The 18389-nt window shown below is 38.4% G+C and overlaps 1 protein-coding gene across 2 annotated transcripts in view; it reads right to left on the reverse strand.

The window, feature by feature from the left end:
- Window positions 1-18389, reverse strand: part of LOC149806403 (spliceosome-associated protein CWC27 homolog) — a 61981-nt gene that overhangs the window by 14585 nt on the left and 29007 nt on the right. For both annotated transcript variants that reach the window (XM_089952869.1, XM_089952877.1), the window contains exons 7-10: window positions 13560-13730; window positions 10162-10289; window positions 3002-3108; window positions 5-230 (exon numbers count right to left, since the gene is read on the reverse strand). In XM_089952869.1, coding sequence (XP_089808995.1) covers window positions 5-230; window positions 3002-3108; window positions 10162-10289; window positions 13560-13730 — 632 coding nt within the window. The remainder of the gene's footprint in view (window positions 1-4; window positions 231-3001; window positions 3109-10161; window positions 10290-13559; window positions 13731-18389) is intronic.

The raw sequence follows: 18389 nt of genomic DNA on the forward strand, positions 1-18389 counted from the left end.
ATACCATGACAAATCTGAATCATCTTCCTCCTCCTCCCCATCTTTTGTCTCCACCTTTTCTTCCCCAACCAGAGACTTTGCAGCATGAAGCTTGGCTTGGAATTTGGCCAGGAGATTCAGTGTCATCTCTTCTCTTTCTGGTCCCTTCTTGACCTGCAGTTTACGCATATCTTTGTATTTCTGTGTCTCTTTCTGATACTCAGCTAGTGCATCATTCTTTGGAGTGGACTCTGGGTAAAGGAAAACAACACCACAGCTACTTTTATTTTGATACAGACTGTATTTTTCAAATATTCTCCTCCAATTTTATCACTAATTCTTAAATTAATGCTTGGAATCATTGTAGTATGCGATGTACATTGCCACTGATGAAATATTTAATCTTCTGACACTAGTTTCAACACATTATAATGCACTTGAGCAAAATTTACGGCTTTCGAAAATCACAACAGGTCTACTCACTACTGTATTAGCAATGGGTTCATTGCAGAAGCCTTACCCACAACAATCTGCTGTGTAAAGAGAGAAGCTTGTGTTGAGAAACAACGTTCACATAAAAGACACATCCAGGTGTGTAAAACAATACTCACATAAAACTGCATCAAAATATGTTGAATAGTTTTTGAGCTATGCTGATTACAAGCTACTTCCCATGGAAAGATATGAAAGTTAATTGACATGGGCCATAACTCTTTCCAAATTGGGGTAGATGAAACAAAACCCCATAAAAGGCACATCTATGTCCAAGAGAAAATGGTATTAGCAAACTCCATCAGAATATGGTGAATGATTCTTGAGCCACATGCATGCTGATTGCAAGCAACATTCCAACTTGCTATGAGAAAACAAGAAGTTTCTTCACAAGGGGCATCACTCTGTCTAAACTGGAGTAGATCAAAGTAAACTCATACAAGTCACATGCAGGTCTATAAGGGCTGTTCCATTTAACCATAATGGTAGCAAGGGGAAGCAGTTTTTTGAAATATATATGCCAAGGCACTTTGATTTCACCAAGTTCATATTAAAATTTCTAAATTGCCTCTATGCGTGAGTAACCCACTTTAAAAGTGCCTTCCCTGGGTCCCATGTAAGTTTTAATGGAACAGCCCTAAGAAAATGTTCATATAAAATTATATCAGAATATGAAGAATGGTTCTTGAACTGTACCAGCGATAAGCAACAACCGATGTGAAAGATATGAAATTAATTGTCAATGGCTATTGATCTTTTCAAAATGGAGCTGCAGAACCACAATTCTTCAAGGCATTCCTAGGGCTACATGACAGTGTCATTATCAAACTGCATCATAATATGTTAAATGTTTCTTGAAATAAGCTGGTCAGAAGCAACAAAGAATGTGAAGATATGAAGTTAGTTTTCAAGGGCCATAACTCTATCCAAAATAGTGCTGAGGAGACACAATCTATAACAGGCACAACAAGGTATGTGAAACAATGTTCATATCAAACTGCATTGCCATATGTTCAATGTTTCTTGAGTAATGTGGGTTACAGGCACTATTCTATATGATGATATAAGAGAATTATCAATTGCTATAACTCTTTCAAAAATGGAATTGAAAAGACAAAATCCACCAGGGGCACGATGTACACACCAAAGTGAATTAGAATAACATTATGTTAAATGGTTCCTGACCTATGCTGTTACAATAACCCACTGTAGTGGAGATTTAAATTTAACATAAACTATTTTGTGGAGTAAAATATGCTTCTTTAACAATACCTACATGATCATGATACATCAGAAGTATGACCACTATCTAAAAGATCCAGCCCTTAGCAATCAAAGTTCTAAAAATTTGTCTCTGGAAGTCAGATAAAAGTGATCTTCCCTTACAAAGATTGGTGCTAAATGCCATCCTTACTTCAGTTACTACTGAGGCAGATATGGGTCAGGATATAAAATTATAATAAATTATCTCACAAGGGTAGGTATAATCCAGCTACATTTCTGTCTATTTCTTGCTCTTTCTATAAGAAACAAAGAAATCATACTTTACAGGTCTAACTTTGTTTTGAAAGATACATTTGTTTGCTATATTTATGGCCTCTCCTATGTAGAAACTCAGTCCTCATTGAAAGGAATTGGAAGACGTGCTCCTTTTTTGGGCATGCCTCAAAGAGTATTTCCTGTTTCTCAGAAACAAGGGCTGGGTTATTTGTTACTGTACTTGTGTGAAGTCTGCCCCTTTGGAAGCCTGGTACAATCAAAAAATGGCTTTTTGATGGTTTTTCAGGATAGTGGACTTTGAGAGAAAATAAATCTCTCTATAACCCATATTACACCCATCAATCATATACCAAAATAAAGGGAATTAAAGGTTCTTTGAATTATACCTAAGATATACAAGATCTTCTTTAAATAGCCAGTATAACCAGTGAGGAAAGCTGAGGAAATTCTTTTTCTTTAAAATTCTAACCCTATAAAAATGCGAAACTGTAGAGCGCCACCTTAATGCTGAGCACCAAGTGAGGCAGCTGTTAGTACCATTTTTGTAAGTCTTTGGTAAGACTCAGCTGGGGATCAAACCCATGACCTCCTGCATCCAAATTATTGAAGAAAGGTTTCAAAGAACTCTAGTACACATTTCTGAGACTCCCTTCATCACATCTGAGAACTATTCACATGTGTAATATCAAAGAAACAGCTGCACACAATACGAGTGTCTCAGACAATTTAAACATTATTGTTCCTATGTATGGGCTATGTGATTGAATTTAAAATGCCTGTTACATTCTATTGCAATGCTGTACTAAACACATATAGCTAACTAAGGCAGCAGCTTCAATGCTGAATAATATTAATCACCATCTATTATCCATGTATTTTCTCACTGTACCTGTCTTTCAACAAAGAGTGCTTAAGGGGTGAAAATCTTGTACTAATAAAGGTACCCTCCTTTAAAAGGTAAATTATTATTACTGTTGTTTTTATTTTTGCCAGTGTCAATTACATGTAAGGAAAAGGTAGTGCAGTATACCATGTTTGACTTCCTCTTGTTTGATTTCTTTCGTAGTCTGTTTCTCTCTCTTTTTTGAATCTCTAATTTCTTTCTTCAGCTTTTCAGCTTCCTCTCTGAGTTCATCTCTGAAAATCAATGTGTACAAAATTTTGCAAGAGGAATAAGTGAAGACTATCTGCATTCACTGGAAATAAGAACGAAAGATTCTCTCTAAGAAACGACACTCACTGGTCCAAAAAGGATATGCAGCCACACATGAAGTCCAGCTCTTCCCTACTTTTATCTGTTTTTAACTGTTGAGTATTGAAATCATCTCACATACTCTCAGAAACTCCAACATATTTCTTTTATACTTGAATTAACAATGTTTACAAATGTTGCAAAAAAGTTTGTATCATGATCTTTGACCTTTAACTTAATACAATAAAGAGAAGATCAATGAACTTGTCTCGAACACTATCAAAGCATACACATGGTTTAACACATTTTTTTTCATGAAAAAACAAACAAGTTAATTAACTACTTCATGCAAAGCAGTGTTGAAATATATCCATTCACATTTATTTGTGTTATCACAAGCCATAACATACAAAGTCAGTCTCGTAGCCTGATATTATACAAAATCTGGTAAAAATTCATTTCTATATACAGTGTCTATGAGTCACCATGTGAATGAAGTAAACCCAATGTCAAGGTGATCTGGTTCTCAGACCTGTTTACAATAATGCAACAGTGTTAGTAGTCATATCTGCACCCTTTTCATTTAGAACAAATAACAAAGTTTTGAACTATGTGTTTTAGTGACACCCAATATCAATGTCACAATTCTTTCCAAAGGAGTAGCAATAACAAGACGTTTTACATCACTTATAAAGTGTATAAAAAAAAGTATGCCAGAATGTGCCTTACTAAGACAGTTGCCAACCATCATGATTTTGGCATGAATTTCACTACTCTTGACAGCAATTTACAGATAAACACTGCATGCAAACAAAATCACTAATTCCCAAATTCCCAATCAGCTTGAATCAGGAACACAATAACCTTTGTCCCATTAAGTACAAGTCATGATATCAGCAGTGGTGCAGATAATGGTCCCATACTGCTAGTCATGATATTTGTATAACTATATCCAATTGGTACAGATTGCCATGTATCATGCATTTAAGGTATATTTATTTATAAGAGAAATTTTATACAAACTTGTGAAGAAAACTGGAGCCCAACAGAACTTTTTTAAAATGGGACATATACATAGCAACTGTCAATTCATTAAACAAAAACTTAATGATCACAGCTTTTTCAAAGAATCTGATTAGGAAGAGATTATTATATGTGGGCAACTTTATGTTAGAAGTACCCAGGAACAATTCTGTGCCTGAAACCAAGGTCAAAATCGGGTGGAATCGCTGAAAGTATAGGTCAGTTTATTGAAGACTGTGACTTGCCACTTGGAGATATTTTCACAAATGTGTTAAAAATCCACTAATTTTTATACCTCCTTTCACTAAATGTGAGCTTGGAGGGTTGGCAGCTCTGCTAACATGCAGATATTTTCTATGTCAGCCCAGATATGCCTTACTAACTTGTGGATATTTTCTATTTCAGCCCAGACATGCCTTACTAACAGTAACATGCAGATATTTTCTGTGTCAGCCCAGAAGTGCCTTACTAATATGCAGATATTTTCTATGTCAGCCCAGATGTGCCTTACTAACATGCAGATATTTTCTATGTCAGCTCAGATGTGCCTTACTAACATGCAGATATTTTCTATGTCAGCCCAGATGTGCCTTACTAACTTGCAGATATTTTCTATGTCAGCCCAGACGTACCTTACTAACATGCAGATATTTTCTTTGTCACCCCAGATGTGCCTTACTAACATGCAGATATTTTCTATGTCAGCTTAGATGTGCCTTACTAACATGCAGATATTTTCAGTGTCAGCCCAGATGTGCCTTACTAACATGCAGATATTTTCAGTGTCAGCCCAGATGTGCCTTACTAACTTACCAAGGATGCATACATTTTTATGGCAATGAGTGAAAGAAACAAGTGGATTTCTGATAAAACTGCAGCTCAATATTGTGATACTACAGTATAACAAATGTATGACGAGTTTACCTAACACAATGATAAAGGATACTTCCTAATTTATATAACTTAGTGTACATTGTCTTCATTATGTTTACAGCAAGTAAATTTTTAAGTAAATTATGTTTCTCCAAGAATACTTACCCAATCACATTACGTTAGGAATATTAGCCTGCTAAAGCCCTACTAAAAGATGAAAACCATTTTTTTTGTCTGCTGCAATAGTGCAGTAACTCTTGCCATTACCTCCCCTTGGCACTGACAGGTGTCACTAGCTTTTAGCTGAACAAGATACTAATGAGGATGCTCGCAAGATGGGGTGTTTGGAAGGACTTTTAAGTAATGTGATTGGAAAAGTATTCTCTGAGAAATATAATTTACTTTAAAAATTTGCTTTTTCCTTCAAATATGTTCCTGAATCACATTATGTTAGGAGAATAAGTAATAGGAGGAGGGGATGCTGAGTATCTGAACTCCCCCTCAGGTATCCTTTGAGGGAAAAATGGCTGAATTCCCACAAGCAAATTATAACCTTTTCTTCTAATTATATAAGCAACACAGCCTGGGAACACTTGACCTGTGGCCCTTACATACGATTACAAACATAAATACTGAAATCTTCTTACCTTTAAAATGTCACTGGCAAATCCAGCAATGCTAACAGGCTGGTTGATTGATCTAGCTTTGTCTGGTGGCCGTCTGTGCTGCCAACACTGGACCTACCAGATTCAAGGTAAGTCTCTGTGTTGCTAAATCTCTGAGATAAAAGCTCTAGAAGGTTGACTCTGCATGTGAGCGAACAGCTTCTGTTATATTTTAGATTTAAACTTTGCATTCAAACGTGTGGCTCACAGAGATGGCTCAAAGTATTTGAGCGGTAACTTCATGAGGTGACTCAAATCTGGTGAGACCTCAGAGACTACCAAGCATACAACCCACTTCAGCCACAAGCAAGGACTTTAGGGGTGATAACATGTGATACAGCTCCCACCAGAAAGAAAAGATCTTTGTGTGTGCCACAAGTGAAGTAGCCAACACTCTTTAAATGTTCTTGACTGCATCTTGAAAGCTAAACTTCAGACATGTGGGAGTACTTCACACACTGGGCTGCCTTGACTTATTCAATCTTTCCTTCCTTACTATGCTGAAAGCACTACTGCTTTGAATGTGCATTTCATGCATTTAGTAAATGTTTTTCCTGACATAAGAGCATAGATTAGCAAATTATTAGGTGACTAACTAACTAATAGTGTAAGATAAGGTATTCAGTATCGACTAACTAGCTGAAATGGTAGCCCATACTTCCTCTGACCACATATTACAGACACTGTATATCACAGATGGTGTATACTTAGCATAAACAAAACAAAATTCATGGTAGACTTCCATGCTCTCAAGTTGCATATATAACACTGAAATCACATTCTGCTGAAACAACACAAAAAGAGATGGCAAAGCATAAATTAGTATTTCATCAAGTTACTAACTCGGTAATATAAAATTTATCACCATTACTAACGAAGGCTCAAAAAAGTCATTGTCACATACAAAACTTATCGACGATGCTTTGAGCTTATGCATTTCAAGTATTTAGTTGACTGTTCTGTTGAAACTATACAAGGGAAAAACAAAGCATAAATTAGAAATGCAGCATGTTAAAACTTGCTAAAGCAAAACTCCATTACAAATGGAGCAAGCAAAAATGTCGAAATTGTACTAACTTGTGATGACCTTGCAAAGGTCAATGACACCGTAGTGTGACATGGTCTTAAAAGGAAAAAGCCATTAAAGGTGACAACAGCACTCAAAGTGGCAGAAATTGCATAAAAGAATATAAACAATCTGCAGCAGAATGATTAATCCAAACAATAACTTCAAAAAGGAACATTGGATGAGTCAGTTCGAACACAAAAATGGCTTGGACTATTGGAGGATAAACTGTAACATATTATCAAGTACAACAGCGAAGTAAAAAACTAGCAACACCTGGTTGTGCCAGGGGGAGGTAATGGGCAAGAGCTATTGTCCTTTGTCTTCGTTTTTTGAACTAGAAAAAGACAATTTTCATCTTTTAGTAAAGCTGGATTCGTGAGGTAGCAAGCTAATATTAATTAAAGTGACTGGCGAAGGCATTTGAAGAAGAAAATATTGCTTAAATGAAAGCTTTGGAGATGAATTCCTTAAGACATGGAATTTTTTTAAATGAATTGTTGGTCAAAGAAGAGTTCAATTTTCTGATATATTTTCTCACTGCAAAAACAAACATTGTTGCCTCATGACCCAACTACAGGTAAGCACTTCAAATATGCATAGGCAAGAAATGCACTGTATTTAAGCTTTGCACTGTATGAAGTACTTGTATGAACTATATTTATAAAACAGATTACATAGAGATGATCTGTTTGTATTCAGATAGACTGCAGAAATGATCTGCATTTATTTCAGATAACAGATTGCACACAGATGATCTGCATGTATTTCAGATAATAGACTGCACACAGATGATCTGCATGTATTTCAGACAGATTGTACAGAATTGATCTGCACATAATTTAGATAACAGATTGCATAGAGATGATCTGCTTTTATTTCAGATAACATCATAGAGAAGATTATCTTGTATTTCAGATAACAGACTGCACTGAAATGATATGCAAGCAATTTAGATAACAGATTGCAATTAGATGAGCTGTGTTGATTTCTGATAACAGATTGCACATAGATGATCTGTGTTAATTTCTGATAACATATTGTACAAAAATGATCTGTGTAAATGCCTGATAACAGACTGCACAGAGATGATCTGCAAGCAATTTAGATAACAGATTGCAAGTAGATGAGCTGTGTTGATCTCTGATGACATATTGCACAGAAATGATCTGTGTAAATGCCTGATAACAGATTGCAGAGATGATCTGCATGTATTTCATGCATGTAACAAGCTACTTAGCCTAGGAAGAGAACAATTAGTATAGTTAATGCCACTGCATAAGGTGTCAGCAGATCTGAGTCTATGCAGTTAGTTAGGACTAATCAGGAGAACAAACAACTCAGACCCAAATATGATGCCACTGCATGATGTGTCAGCAGATCTGAGTCTATGCAGTTTGGACTAATCAGGAGGAAACAACACAGACCCAAATCTGATGTCACTGCAGTTAGTTAGGACTAATCAGGAGAAAACAACACAGACCCAAATCTGATGCCACTGCATGATGTGTCAGCAGATCTGAATCTATGCAGTTTGTTGGGCTAATCAGGAGAACAAACACACACACCCTGATCTGCCAGAGTATTATATACTTGTATATCTGGGTCTAAGTCATTTGCAACTGAATCTGACCTATATACAAGTATAAATGGTACATGTGGTTCACAACATTAGCAAGAACTATATATAACAAAATCTGATACAAAAGAGTTCAGCAAAATGATTGTTAACAATATGTATCAGCTACATAAAAAGTCAGCTGCATTTTATCAAGCAGTCTAAATCATGCTGGATGTAATTTATACCAATTAAACAATACAGTCTAAATCATGCTGGATGTAATTTATACCAATTAAACAATACTAAATCATGCTGGATGTAATTTATACCAATTAAACAATACAGTCTAAATCATGCTGGATGTAATTTATACCAATTTAAACAATACAGTCTAAATCATGCTGGATGTAATTTATACCAATTAAACAATACAGTCTAAATAATGCTGGATGTAATTTATACCAATTAAACAATACAGTCTAAATCATGCTGGATGTAATTTATACCAATTAAACAATACAGTCTAAATCATACTGGATGTAATTTATACCAATTAAACAACACAGTCTAAATCATGCTGGATGTAATTTATACCAATTAAACAACACAGTCTAAATCATGCTGGATGTAATTTATACCAATTAAACAATACAGTCTAATCATGCTGGATGTAATTTATACCAATTAAACAATTCTAAATCATGCTGCATGTAATTTATACAAATTAAACAACACAGTCTAAATCATGCTGCACATAATTTATACCAACTAAACAACACAGTCTAAATCATGCTGGATGTAATTTATACCAATTAAACAATACAGTCTAAATCATGCTGGATGTAATTTATACCAATTTAAACAACACAGTCTAAATCATGCTTGATGTAATTTATACCAATTAAACAATACAGTCTAAATCATGCTGGATGTAATTTACACCAATTAAACAATACAGTCTAAATCATCCTGGATATAATTTATACCAATTTAAACAATACAGTCTAATCATGTAGGATGTAATTTATACCAATTAAACAAGTCTAAATCATGCTGCATGTAATTTATAAAAATTAAACAATGCAGTCTAAATCGTGCTGGCTGTAATTTATACCAATTAAACAACACAGACTAAATCATGCTTGATTTAATTTATACCAATTAAACAATAGTTTAGATGATGCTTGATTTAATTTATACCAATTAAACAACACAGTCTAAATCATACCTGATTTAATTTATAATAATTAAACAATAGTTTAGATGATGCTTGATGTAATTTATACCAATTAAATACAGACAAAATCATGCTTGATTTAATTAATACCAATTAAATAATAGTTTAGGTCATGCTTGATTTAATTTATACCAATTAAACAAAAGTCTAAATCATGCTGCATGTAATTTATACCAATTCAACAAAACAGTCTAAATCATGCTTGACTTAATTTATACTAATTAAACAACAGTCTAAAACATGCTTATTTGATTCATACCAATTAAACAACACAGATTAAATAATGCTCATTTGATATATACCAATTAAACAACAAAGTTTAAATAATGCTTATTTGATTTATACCAATTAAACAACAGTTTTAATAATGCTTGGTTTAATTTATACTAATTAAACAATACACTCAGCTTGGTGAAACAACTTATTTCACATGCTGTTGAAAATTCAAAGAAAAGCCTTACACTCCTACACATGCCATAACCAGCAATCCAACCTAGCACTGTAGATGTGCAAAGCTAACATGTTACTATTCAGCTTTATATAAAATTGTTCGGTAAAAATGTACATTACTACCTCCGAGAAGTCTTTGGTTTAGGCTCCTCTTTCTCTTCATCTTCTGGCTTGTTACTACTAGGTATGTTTTCTACATTCTTTTTTAGTTTTTTCTGTACTTGTTCCATCATAACGTCTTTGTCAGCCTCCTGCACAAAAAAACCCACATAATGCAGATAGTTAGTTGACAGAAATGACAAATAAAGTAAAGTGTCAAACATTGTGCTAATAATTAATAATGTCCTTTTACTTCCCATGGTTCTAATACTGAAACGAACATTGTTTGATCTATGCTACTTGTATATAAGTATAAAAATAGCAATCAAATTTGTGTTGTAGTAATAAATCTAAAGACAATGTAAACTAAATATGTCCTTATGATTGGACGATATACACTAACAATTGTGCATATATTTTCTTTTATTCTATGCCCTGCTTTACTGGCTTTAGCTTTGCTTGAATTTGTTTGGTTTGGATTGGTGCCATATGGCACGGTAATGCAATTAGGTTATTTAGTGCTAAGGCAATTGGAGTAAAGTTCCAAGCCCAGAAGCTGGCCTGGGCTGATCCAATGAAAGGATCTGAACCTGCACCATTTTGGTCACAAATATGGCATGTAACCACTGAACCACTGCAGTTCTTGCCTCCGTTAACCAATCTTAGATGAGAAAGGGCATATTGGATTGGGTCTGTTTTACATTCCTGAACCCATGGAGAGAATGGGTCAAATTTGTAAAAACTTGGATTTCACAAGCATTGGTCAAATATTTTGTTCTTTTAATTCATAAATATATAAATCTGAATCTAGCTCAGATGAGTAAAAGTCATGTGTTCAATAATTTTAAGAATATTACAAGAAAATTGAAGATTTTGTAACCAGACATGCGTGGTTTTTACTCTGATTTGATCACAATCATTTCAAGTTTATTTCATAATTGTTCTATTTCATAAGAAGAGATGTCAAAACATTCCCATGCTTTTCAGGAATCCTATGATTAGTTCCTTTTTTAAAATTTAGCCTGCACATCTGAAATCATTGACACATTCATTTAAAGTAACAAACTTCTATACAACCATCTACCTAACAGCCTTACTTACTTTACATTGTCATAAATAATGATGGTTGAATAAGAATAAATACTTAATCTATTTCTTCAATTCCAGAACCTTTGATTACTTTAACATATTTGGCCAAAATAATAGCTTTGAAGAAGGGAGGTCAAATCTGAAATCTCACTCTTATGACTGGCTCAGTTCACTTTATGTAGTTCTTACAGGGTCCTTAAGGTGAAAAGTCCATGGAAGAGTGGAGTTTCAAGACAAAATTCCAATTTCCAATCAGAAGCAACTAGTTCTTGGCAATACAAGAGAAACAGCAGCCTCATAGAGGAATTGCAGATAGTTGGACAAAGTGACAAGTATGTCACGAATCCTGCTTAGGGTAGCTTGAACTAAGACAAGTCAGGGATGCTTTGGATAGTGGTTATTAAACAATGTCAGAACCTATGGAAGATTCCATTTCAGTCAAAAGGCCCAAGCCTCCCATCAAGACAAATAAAAGTTTACAAGAAGGTTGGAAAGGTTATTGTTCTGTTCTCTATATTCCCTTCCATAACATTAAAAACATTTCTGAGATTGTGGAACAGTAACCCTTGACAGTAACTGGACCTAACTTTTCCTCAAAGAAACAAAGGCAAAAAGTTAGTTACCAAGGATACAAAGGAATTCTGTCTGCTTGTTCTGAGAATTATTACCTTCCAAGAGCTTATTTGATATGAGTCAGATATGCAGGCTTAGCATCTCTGGGTTCATCTGGAAGACCTGCATTTATGGTTGTTTGAGTAGGTGGGGAGAAAGCAGGATTTTCATGAGAATCTGGCTGAATCTTGATACCAAGTTCAATAGATTAATGATCAATGATTTTTTCCACTTTAAGAGGAGCAATCAGAATTAGATGACCTTCAGATTCCCACTTTTTACAAAACTTTAGAAATCAGTGTGTTTGGTACAAAGCATATGTACCAAACCATTCCAGTTCCAGGAAAAGGCACAAAATGTCCAGGCTTTCGGATCACCCCCAAGCACAAATAGGGTTACAATGAAGGAACAGAAAGAAAATGAAACAGAAACATAGTTTAATTATACTTCCCTGGTGTGACAAAACTCCAAAGAATTATTCAGCTAATAAAATGGTACAGGTGAATTTGGTATTTACAATGTATAAAGAAGGAGCATGCTTTCTTGCATATGCAGAAATTGTAACTGATGAATTCATGAGGTTTGCTGCCAGTCCCTCTATTTAAGGGGAGACCACACTCCTCTGACCTCCACCTGGCAAGCAGATGGCTTTTCAGCCATTCTGTTTCTAAAACAAACCAAAATATATTTTTTTCAGCATCAAAAGGCTGGATCTTCAAGGTAGTTGATGTACCATAGTATTCAAACACCTTTCCATTTGTCTGTACCCCCCATACTATCTTTAAAAACAAAAAGCATCAAGGACATACAAAATGCACAATACGTCTTTTTTATTCATAATGTCTAACCTGATTGTTATGGGGGGGGGGGGGAATGAGGCAAAAACTATCATGTTGTTGGCTTTTTTAATCAAAAGAAAAGAGAGTTTGTTTTATAATATGGCTGCCATATCTGCATGGGCCAGTCTGTTTTCAAACAACAGATGTGAAGAAAGTCACTGTCTTTGATAATCTCAATAATTCCATAAATTTTGAAGTTACATTTTGATGAACACATATTTAAAGGAGATCTTTTCATTTGTTCAGTTTCTTTTAGAAAAATTAAAACTAGACATTGAAAACATTGGACACAAGTTTTACTGAAATGGACAATTTTAGAAACCAAAAAATGACTGAGCAGTCTGTTGGCTTGTTTACATTGAAAGCTTTCATTTGGTTTAAAATGCTAGTAAGGTGACATTGTTAGGGATCCTCTGGTGAAAATCAGGATAGAAAATTGATGAATGAAATGACTAAGTTTTGTACATTTTTAGATTGTTATTGCTTTTTGTTTTTAAAATCAGCAGGGGGTGGGGTAAAAATAAACAGGCCAGCACATATATAATTTAATATGTTATGACTGGGTTTTGCAAAAACTTATGATTTGTAAAGAATTTTGTCAGCAAAATTTGGAATGTGGAATTTTCAGTGAAAATTATAACAATTCTGCAAAATCCAAAATGGCTGGCATCCTTGCATGAAGCTTGATTATCCAGGTCTAATGCTATTTTATGTATTATTTAACAAGACAGGAATCTATCTTACATGAACTGCAGATCAAGCAAAGATTTAAATCTAGCATGTATTCATTTAAATCAAGAGCTAACACAATCCAGGTTTCATTCAATGTGACTTAATAATGGCTTGCAAAGTCAAGTTTACCTACATTAAAGTTGAGCTTACCATGGGCTCTTGATTTTGCTCCTCTTCCCCACTAGAAACATCACCCTCCAACTCCTTCCTTTTCTGACCAGTGTTCTCCTCTTTCCCATGATCCACTTCTAATGCAGGCACTGAACTCAGCCTAGGGTCATTAGCTAAATCATGACTGCTTTTACTTTTCCCTCTCATATCCTGTAAAAAGATTAAATATTTAACAATGTGTTGCTTATTCATATGCCTTTTATCACATATTGCATACATCCCACCCATCCAACACCCCATACTATGATCAAAGAATAATAATCCAAAATGTGTTTTCTTGCTTGGACTGCACCTGCAATGTTTGTTCAAAATGTTTGAAAATGTCAATTACAATCCCTGCAGGCAATAAAATCTATGATTATCTTCCTAAATTCTTCATTTTACTTTTTATGAACTTTACCTTCAGCTGTTGCCATATAGCCACTATTGTGCTGAGGCACCATAATATGCTACATACATACATACATACATACATACATACATACATACATACATACATACATACATATATACATACATACATACACGTACATACATACATATACACATACATACATACATACACACACACACATGTACATACATACATACACACATACACAAACGTACATACATACATATATACATTCAAACGTACATACATTCATACACACATACACACGATTAGACATACACACACACACATACCTACATACATGCACACATACACATGCATACATACACGATTACATACATACATACATACATACATTCATACATACACATGATTAAACACACACACACACACACCTACCTACATACATGCACACACACACGCATGCATACACACACACACATGATTATATAAATACATTCATACATACACACAATTAGACATACACACACACACACACCTACCTACATACATGCACACACACACACACATGCATACACATATATACATACATACATACATACAATACATACATACATCCTTGGCATCCGTCTGTCTACGGGAGATGATGGCGTAGCTCCAAAGTACGCTTTTGCTTATCCTTCTTTTTAGCTCTCTTTTCAGCTTGTTTTATTCTTCTCTTTTCCTCTGCGTTTTGAACTCCCTGCCTGCCAGCTAGACGCCAGCTGGAACAGTTGTTTGCATAGCTCTCCCAGTCGTTGACATTGATGTTTGCTGTCTTCATATCCTTCTTGCAAACATCTTTGTAGCGCAGATGTGGTCGTCCAGTTGGTCGTGCACCTTCTGCTAACTCCCCATATAACAGGTCCTTGGGAATGCGACCTGGGTCCATTCTCTTGACATGGCCAAGCCAGCGAAGGCGCCTCTCGCTGAGTATGGAGAACATGCTGTTCATGTTGGCGCGTTCTAGAACCTCTGTGTTGGGTACTTTGTCCTGCCACTGGATGTGCAGAATGCGCCGCAGACATCTCAGGTGGAAGCTGTCGAGTTTCCTCTCGTGTCTTGCATAGGTGGTCCATGTTTCGCTGCTGTAGAGAAGTGAGCTGAGCATGCAGGCTTGGTAGACACGCAGTTTGGTCTTCTCTGTGAGGTTGGGGTTGTTCCAGACCCTCCGGTTAAGTCTGGCATCACTGCTGCTGCCTTGGCAATCCTGCTGCCCACCTCAGAATCAATGGAGAGTGAGCTGAAGATGTTAGACCCGAGGTATGTGAAGTTCTCGACAACTTCCAAATTGTACCCATCGATGGAGACAGAGGGAGGGGAGTCTGTGTCCTGTGCCATGACATTCGTTTTCTTCAAACTGATGGTCAGTCCAAATTCCTTACATGCATGGGAGAGGCAGCATACCAGCTGCTGAAGTCCATCTTCTGTGTGTGATGTCAAGGCTGAATCGTCAGCAAAGAGCAATTCACGGATGAGTACCTCTGTGACTTTAGTCTTAGCACGGAGACGGGCGATGTTGAACAGCTTTCCGTCAGCCCTGGTATGGATGTACACTCCCTCGCTGCAGTCCTTGAATGTGTACTGGAGAAGCATGGAGAAGAAGATGGCAAAGAGTGTCAGTGCAAGGACACAGCCTTGTTTGACTCCGCTAATGACTGGGAATGCTTCAGATGTTGCGCCATTGAAGCACACTGTGCTGTGCATGTTCTCGTGGAACGACATAATGACAGCAAGCAGACGTGGGGGGCAGCCGATCTTCTGCAGGAGTCTGAAGAGTCCACTCCGACTAACCATGTCAAACGCCTTCGTCAGGTCTATGAAGGCAATGTAGAGGGGCATCTGCTGCTCACGACACTTCTCCTGCAGCTGACGTAGTGAGAAGATCATGTCTACAGTTGACCTGCCAGCTCGAAATCCACACTGGGACTCTGGGTAGACGCGGGAGGCTAGGATCTGCAAGCGCGCCAAGGCAACATGGGCGAAAGCCTTTCCAACGATGCTGAGGAGGGAGATGCCCCGATAGTTGTTGCAGTCGCTACGGTCTCCTTTGTTTTTGTACAAAGTGACGATGTTGGCGTCACGCATGTCCTGTGGGATGCATCCCTGTTCCCAGCAAAGGCAGAGGAGTGTGTGTAGGGGCTGGAGCAGTGCTGGTTTTCCGCTCTTGAGGACTTCAGGCGGAATGCCGTCGCTTCCAGGAGCCTTCCCACAGGCAAGGCAATCGATGGCTTTTCCGAGCTCTTCCAGAGTGGGCTGTGTGTCTAGCTCCTCCATGACAGGCAGGTCTGGAATGGCATCCAGGGCAGTTCCAGTGACATTGTTTTGGGTTGCATTTAGCTCGAGATAGTGCTCAACCCATCGCTGCAGTTGTTTCCCCTGGTCTGTGATGACTTCGCCCGTCTTGGACTTGAGGGGGGCAGTCTTGTAGCTGGGGGGGGGCCTGTCGCCTTTTTGATACCCTCATACATTCCTCTTGTATCCCCAGTGTCAGCAGCTGTCTGTATACTGTTGCAAAGTTTCAGCCAGTAGGTGTTGGCACAGCGCCGGGCGGTCTTCTGGGCGTTATTCCTTGCAATGTTGAGGGCTTGTAATGTTCTGGGGCTAGGTGCAGCCTTGTATGCCAGGAGGGCTTTCCTCTTTGCCTCAGTCATGGGCTCCATCTCCTCCCAGTTTGCCTCATACCAGTCGACATTCTTTCGCTCCCTCTTCCCGTAAGCTGTGATGGCTGAATTGTACACAGAGTCACGGATATGGGACCACTTGGAGTCAATGGTGTCATCAGGTGTCACTTTGGTGAGGGCTTCCTTCAGTTTGCTGATGAACTGCTGTGTTTTCTCTGGGTTGCTTGCACAGCAGGTGTTGATACGTGGGTGATCCTTCTTCTTGGCGTGGTGCAGCTTCTTGGGTAATATTCGCACCTTGCTGGCCATGAGGGAATGGTCCGTGTCACAATCGGCACTGTGGTAGCTGCGGGTAAGGAGGACACTGGCCAGTTCTGCACGCCTGGTGATGACGAGGTCTAGCTGGTGCCAGTGGCGTGAACGTGGGTGTCTCCACGACACCTGGTGGATCTCCTTGCATTTGAAGAAAGTGTTGGTCACACATAGGCTGTGGGAGCAGCACATCTCCAGCAGTCGCTGACCATTCTCGTTGATCTTGCCCCTTCCGTAAAAGCCGAGACAGGTGGACCAGGCCTCATGGTCAGCTCCCACTCTAGCATTGAAGTCTCCTAGTAAGTAAAGGCTTTCATTGTTGGGGATACTGGATATTGCCTGATCCAGAGCCTCATAAAACTTGTCTTTCTCCTCGTAGGTGGAGCAGAGGGTTGGGGCGTACACACTGAAGATGTTGACCGGGCCTAAGGATGTTGACAGCCGGAGGGCAAGGATTCTCTCAGTACCTGATGATGGAGGTTCAATGAAGGCGATTAGCGTGTTCTTGATGGCAAAGCCTACACCATGCTGCCTAGGTTCATCCAAGGGCTTCCCCTGCCAAAAGAATGTGTAATTGGCTTCCCTGATGGTGCCGCTGTCAGCCAGTCGGGTCTCCTGGAGGCAGGCAATGTCGATGTTCAGTCGGGAGAGTTCTCTGTCAATGACAGCAGTCTTCTGTGCATCGTCGATCTGCTGTAGGTCAGTGGTCAATCCAGGACACATGGTCCTGATGTTCCAGGTTGCAAAATGAAGAGTTGGAGTCTTTTTATTTCTTCTTTTAGTCTTTCCTGGTGCAGAGTTTTGTGGCCCACTTGTCGAGATGGTTCTCTAAGCTCCACGCACCCAATGAAGCAGGCAGGCCATGGCGGGCAGCACCTTACTGACTGGGGACTGCCCAGCTTGAGGCGGGCAGTAGCTGTCCAGTGAGACCTGGTGATCTCTCCCACCGTCAGAAGTAACCCCTGGCGCCAAGCTCTACGCCAATCGAGCTTTGACTTAGAACCGGTAAACTGCTACTTCTCGTGTTGTGCCGACGCCGTACGATGACGCTGGAGTGTCCTCTCCAGTGGAGCTATGAAGCCTGGGCAGGGTGGTATGGAGAATCAGCTGTTGCCCATGCAGCAGATCCCCCCTCTCCACACAGCTGGTGTGCCCAAGGGAACGACGAATGCCGATACAGCTTGGCACCAACGGCGTCACAGGAGTTGCCGGAATGACGTTGAAGTCAATGTCATACCGCCTTAGGGACTCCATCTCCGGATTTTCTGTCGGGGTTTACTCCCTTAGCCTTTCCCATGAGTGGGTATAGCCACAAGGCAGCAGAGGTTTGGAATCGGAGTTTTCCTTCTCCTAGATGAGCTACCATCCAAGGTTTACGAGTCCCATCTACCCGAAGCAACTGGTTTTAAGGCGCCAGTGGGCCGCCTTCACCCCTTTTCCTGTTAGTAGAAAACATGGTCTGCCGGGCTTCAAATCTAA

Source organism: Sinohyriopsis cumingii, chromosome 1 (assembly GCF_028554795.1).
Source record: "Sinohyriopsis cumingii isolate HCF-2022 chromosome 1, ASM2855479v2, whole genome shotgun sequence".
Classification (NCBI taxonomy): Eukaryota; Metazoa; Mollusca; class Bivalvia; order Unionida; family Unionidae; genus Sinohyriopsis; species Sinohyriopsis cumingii.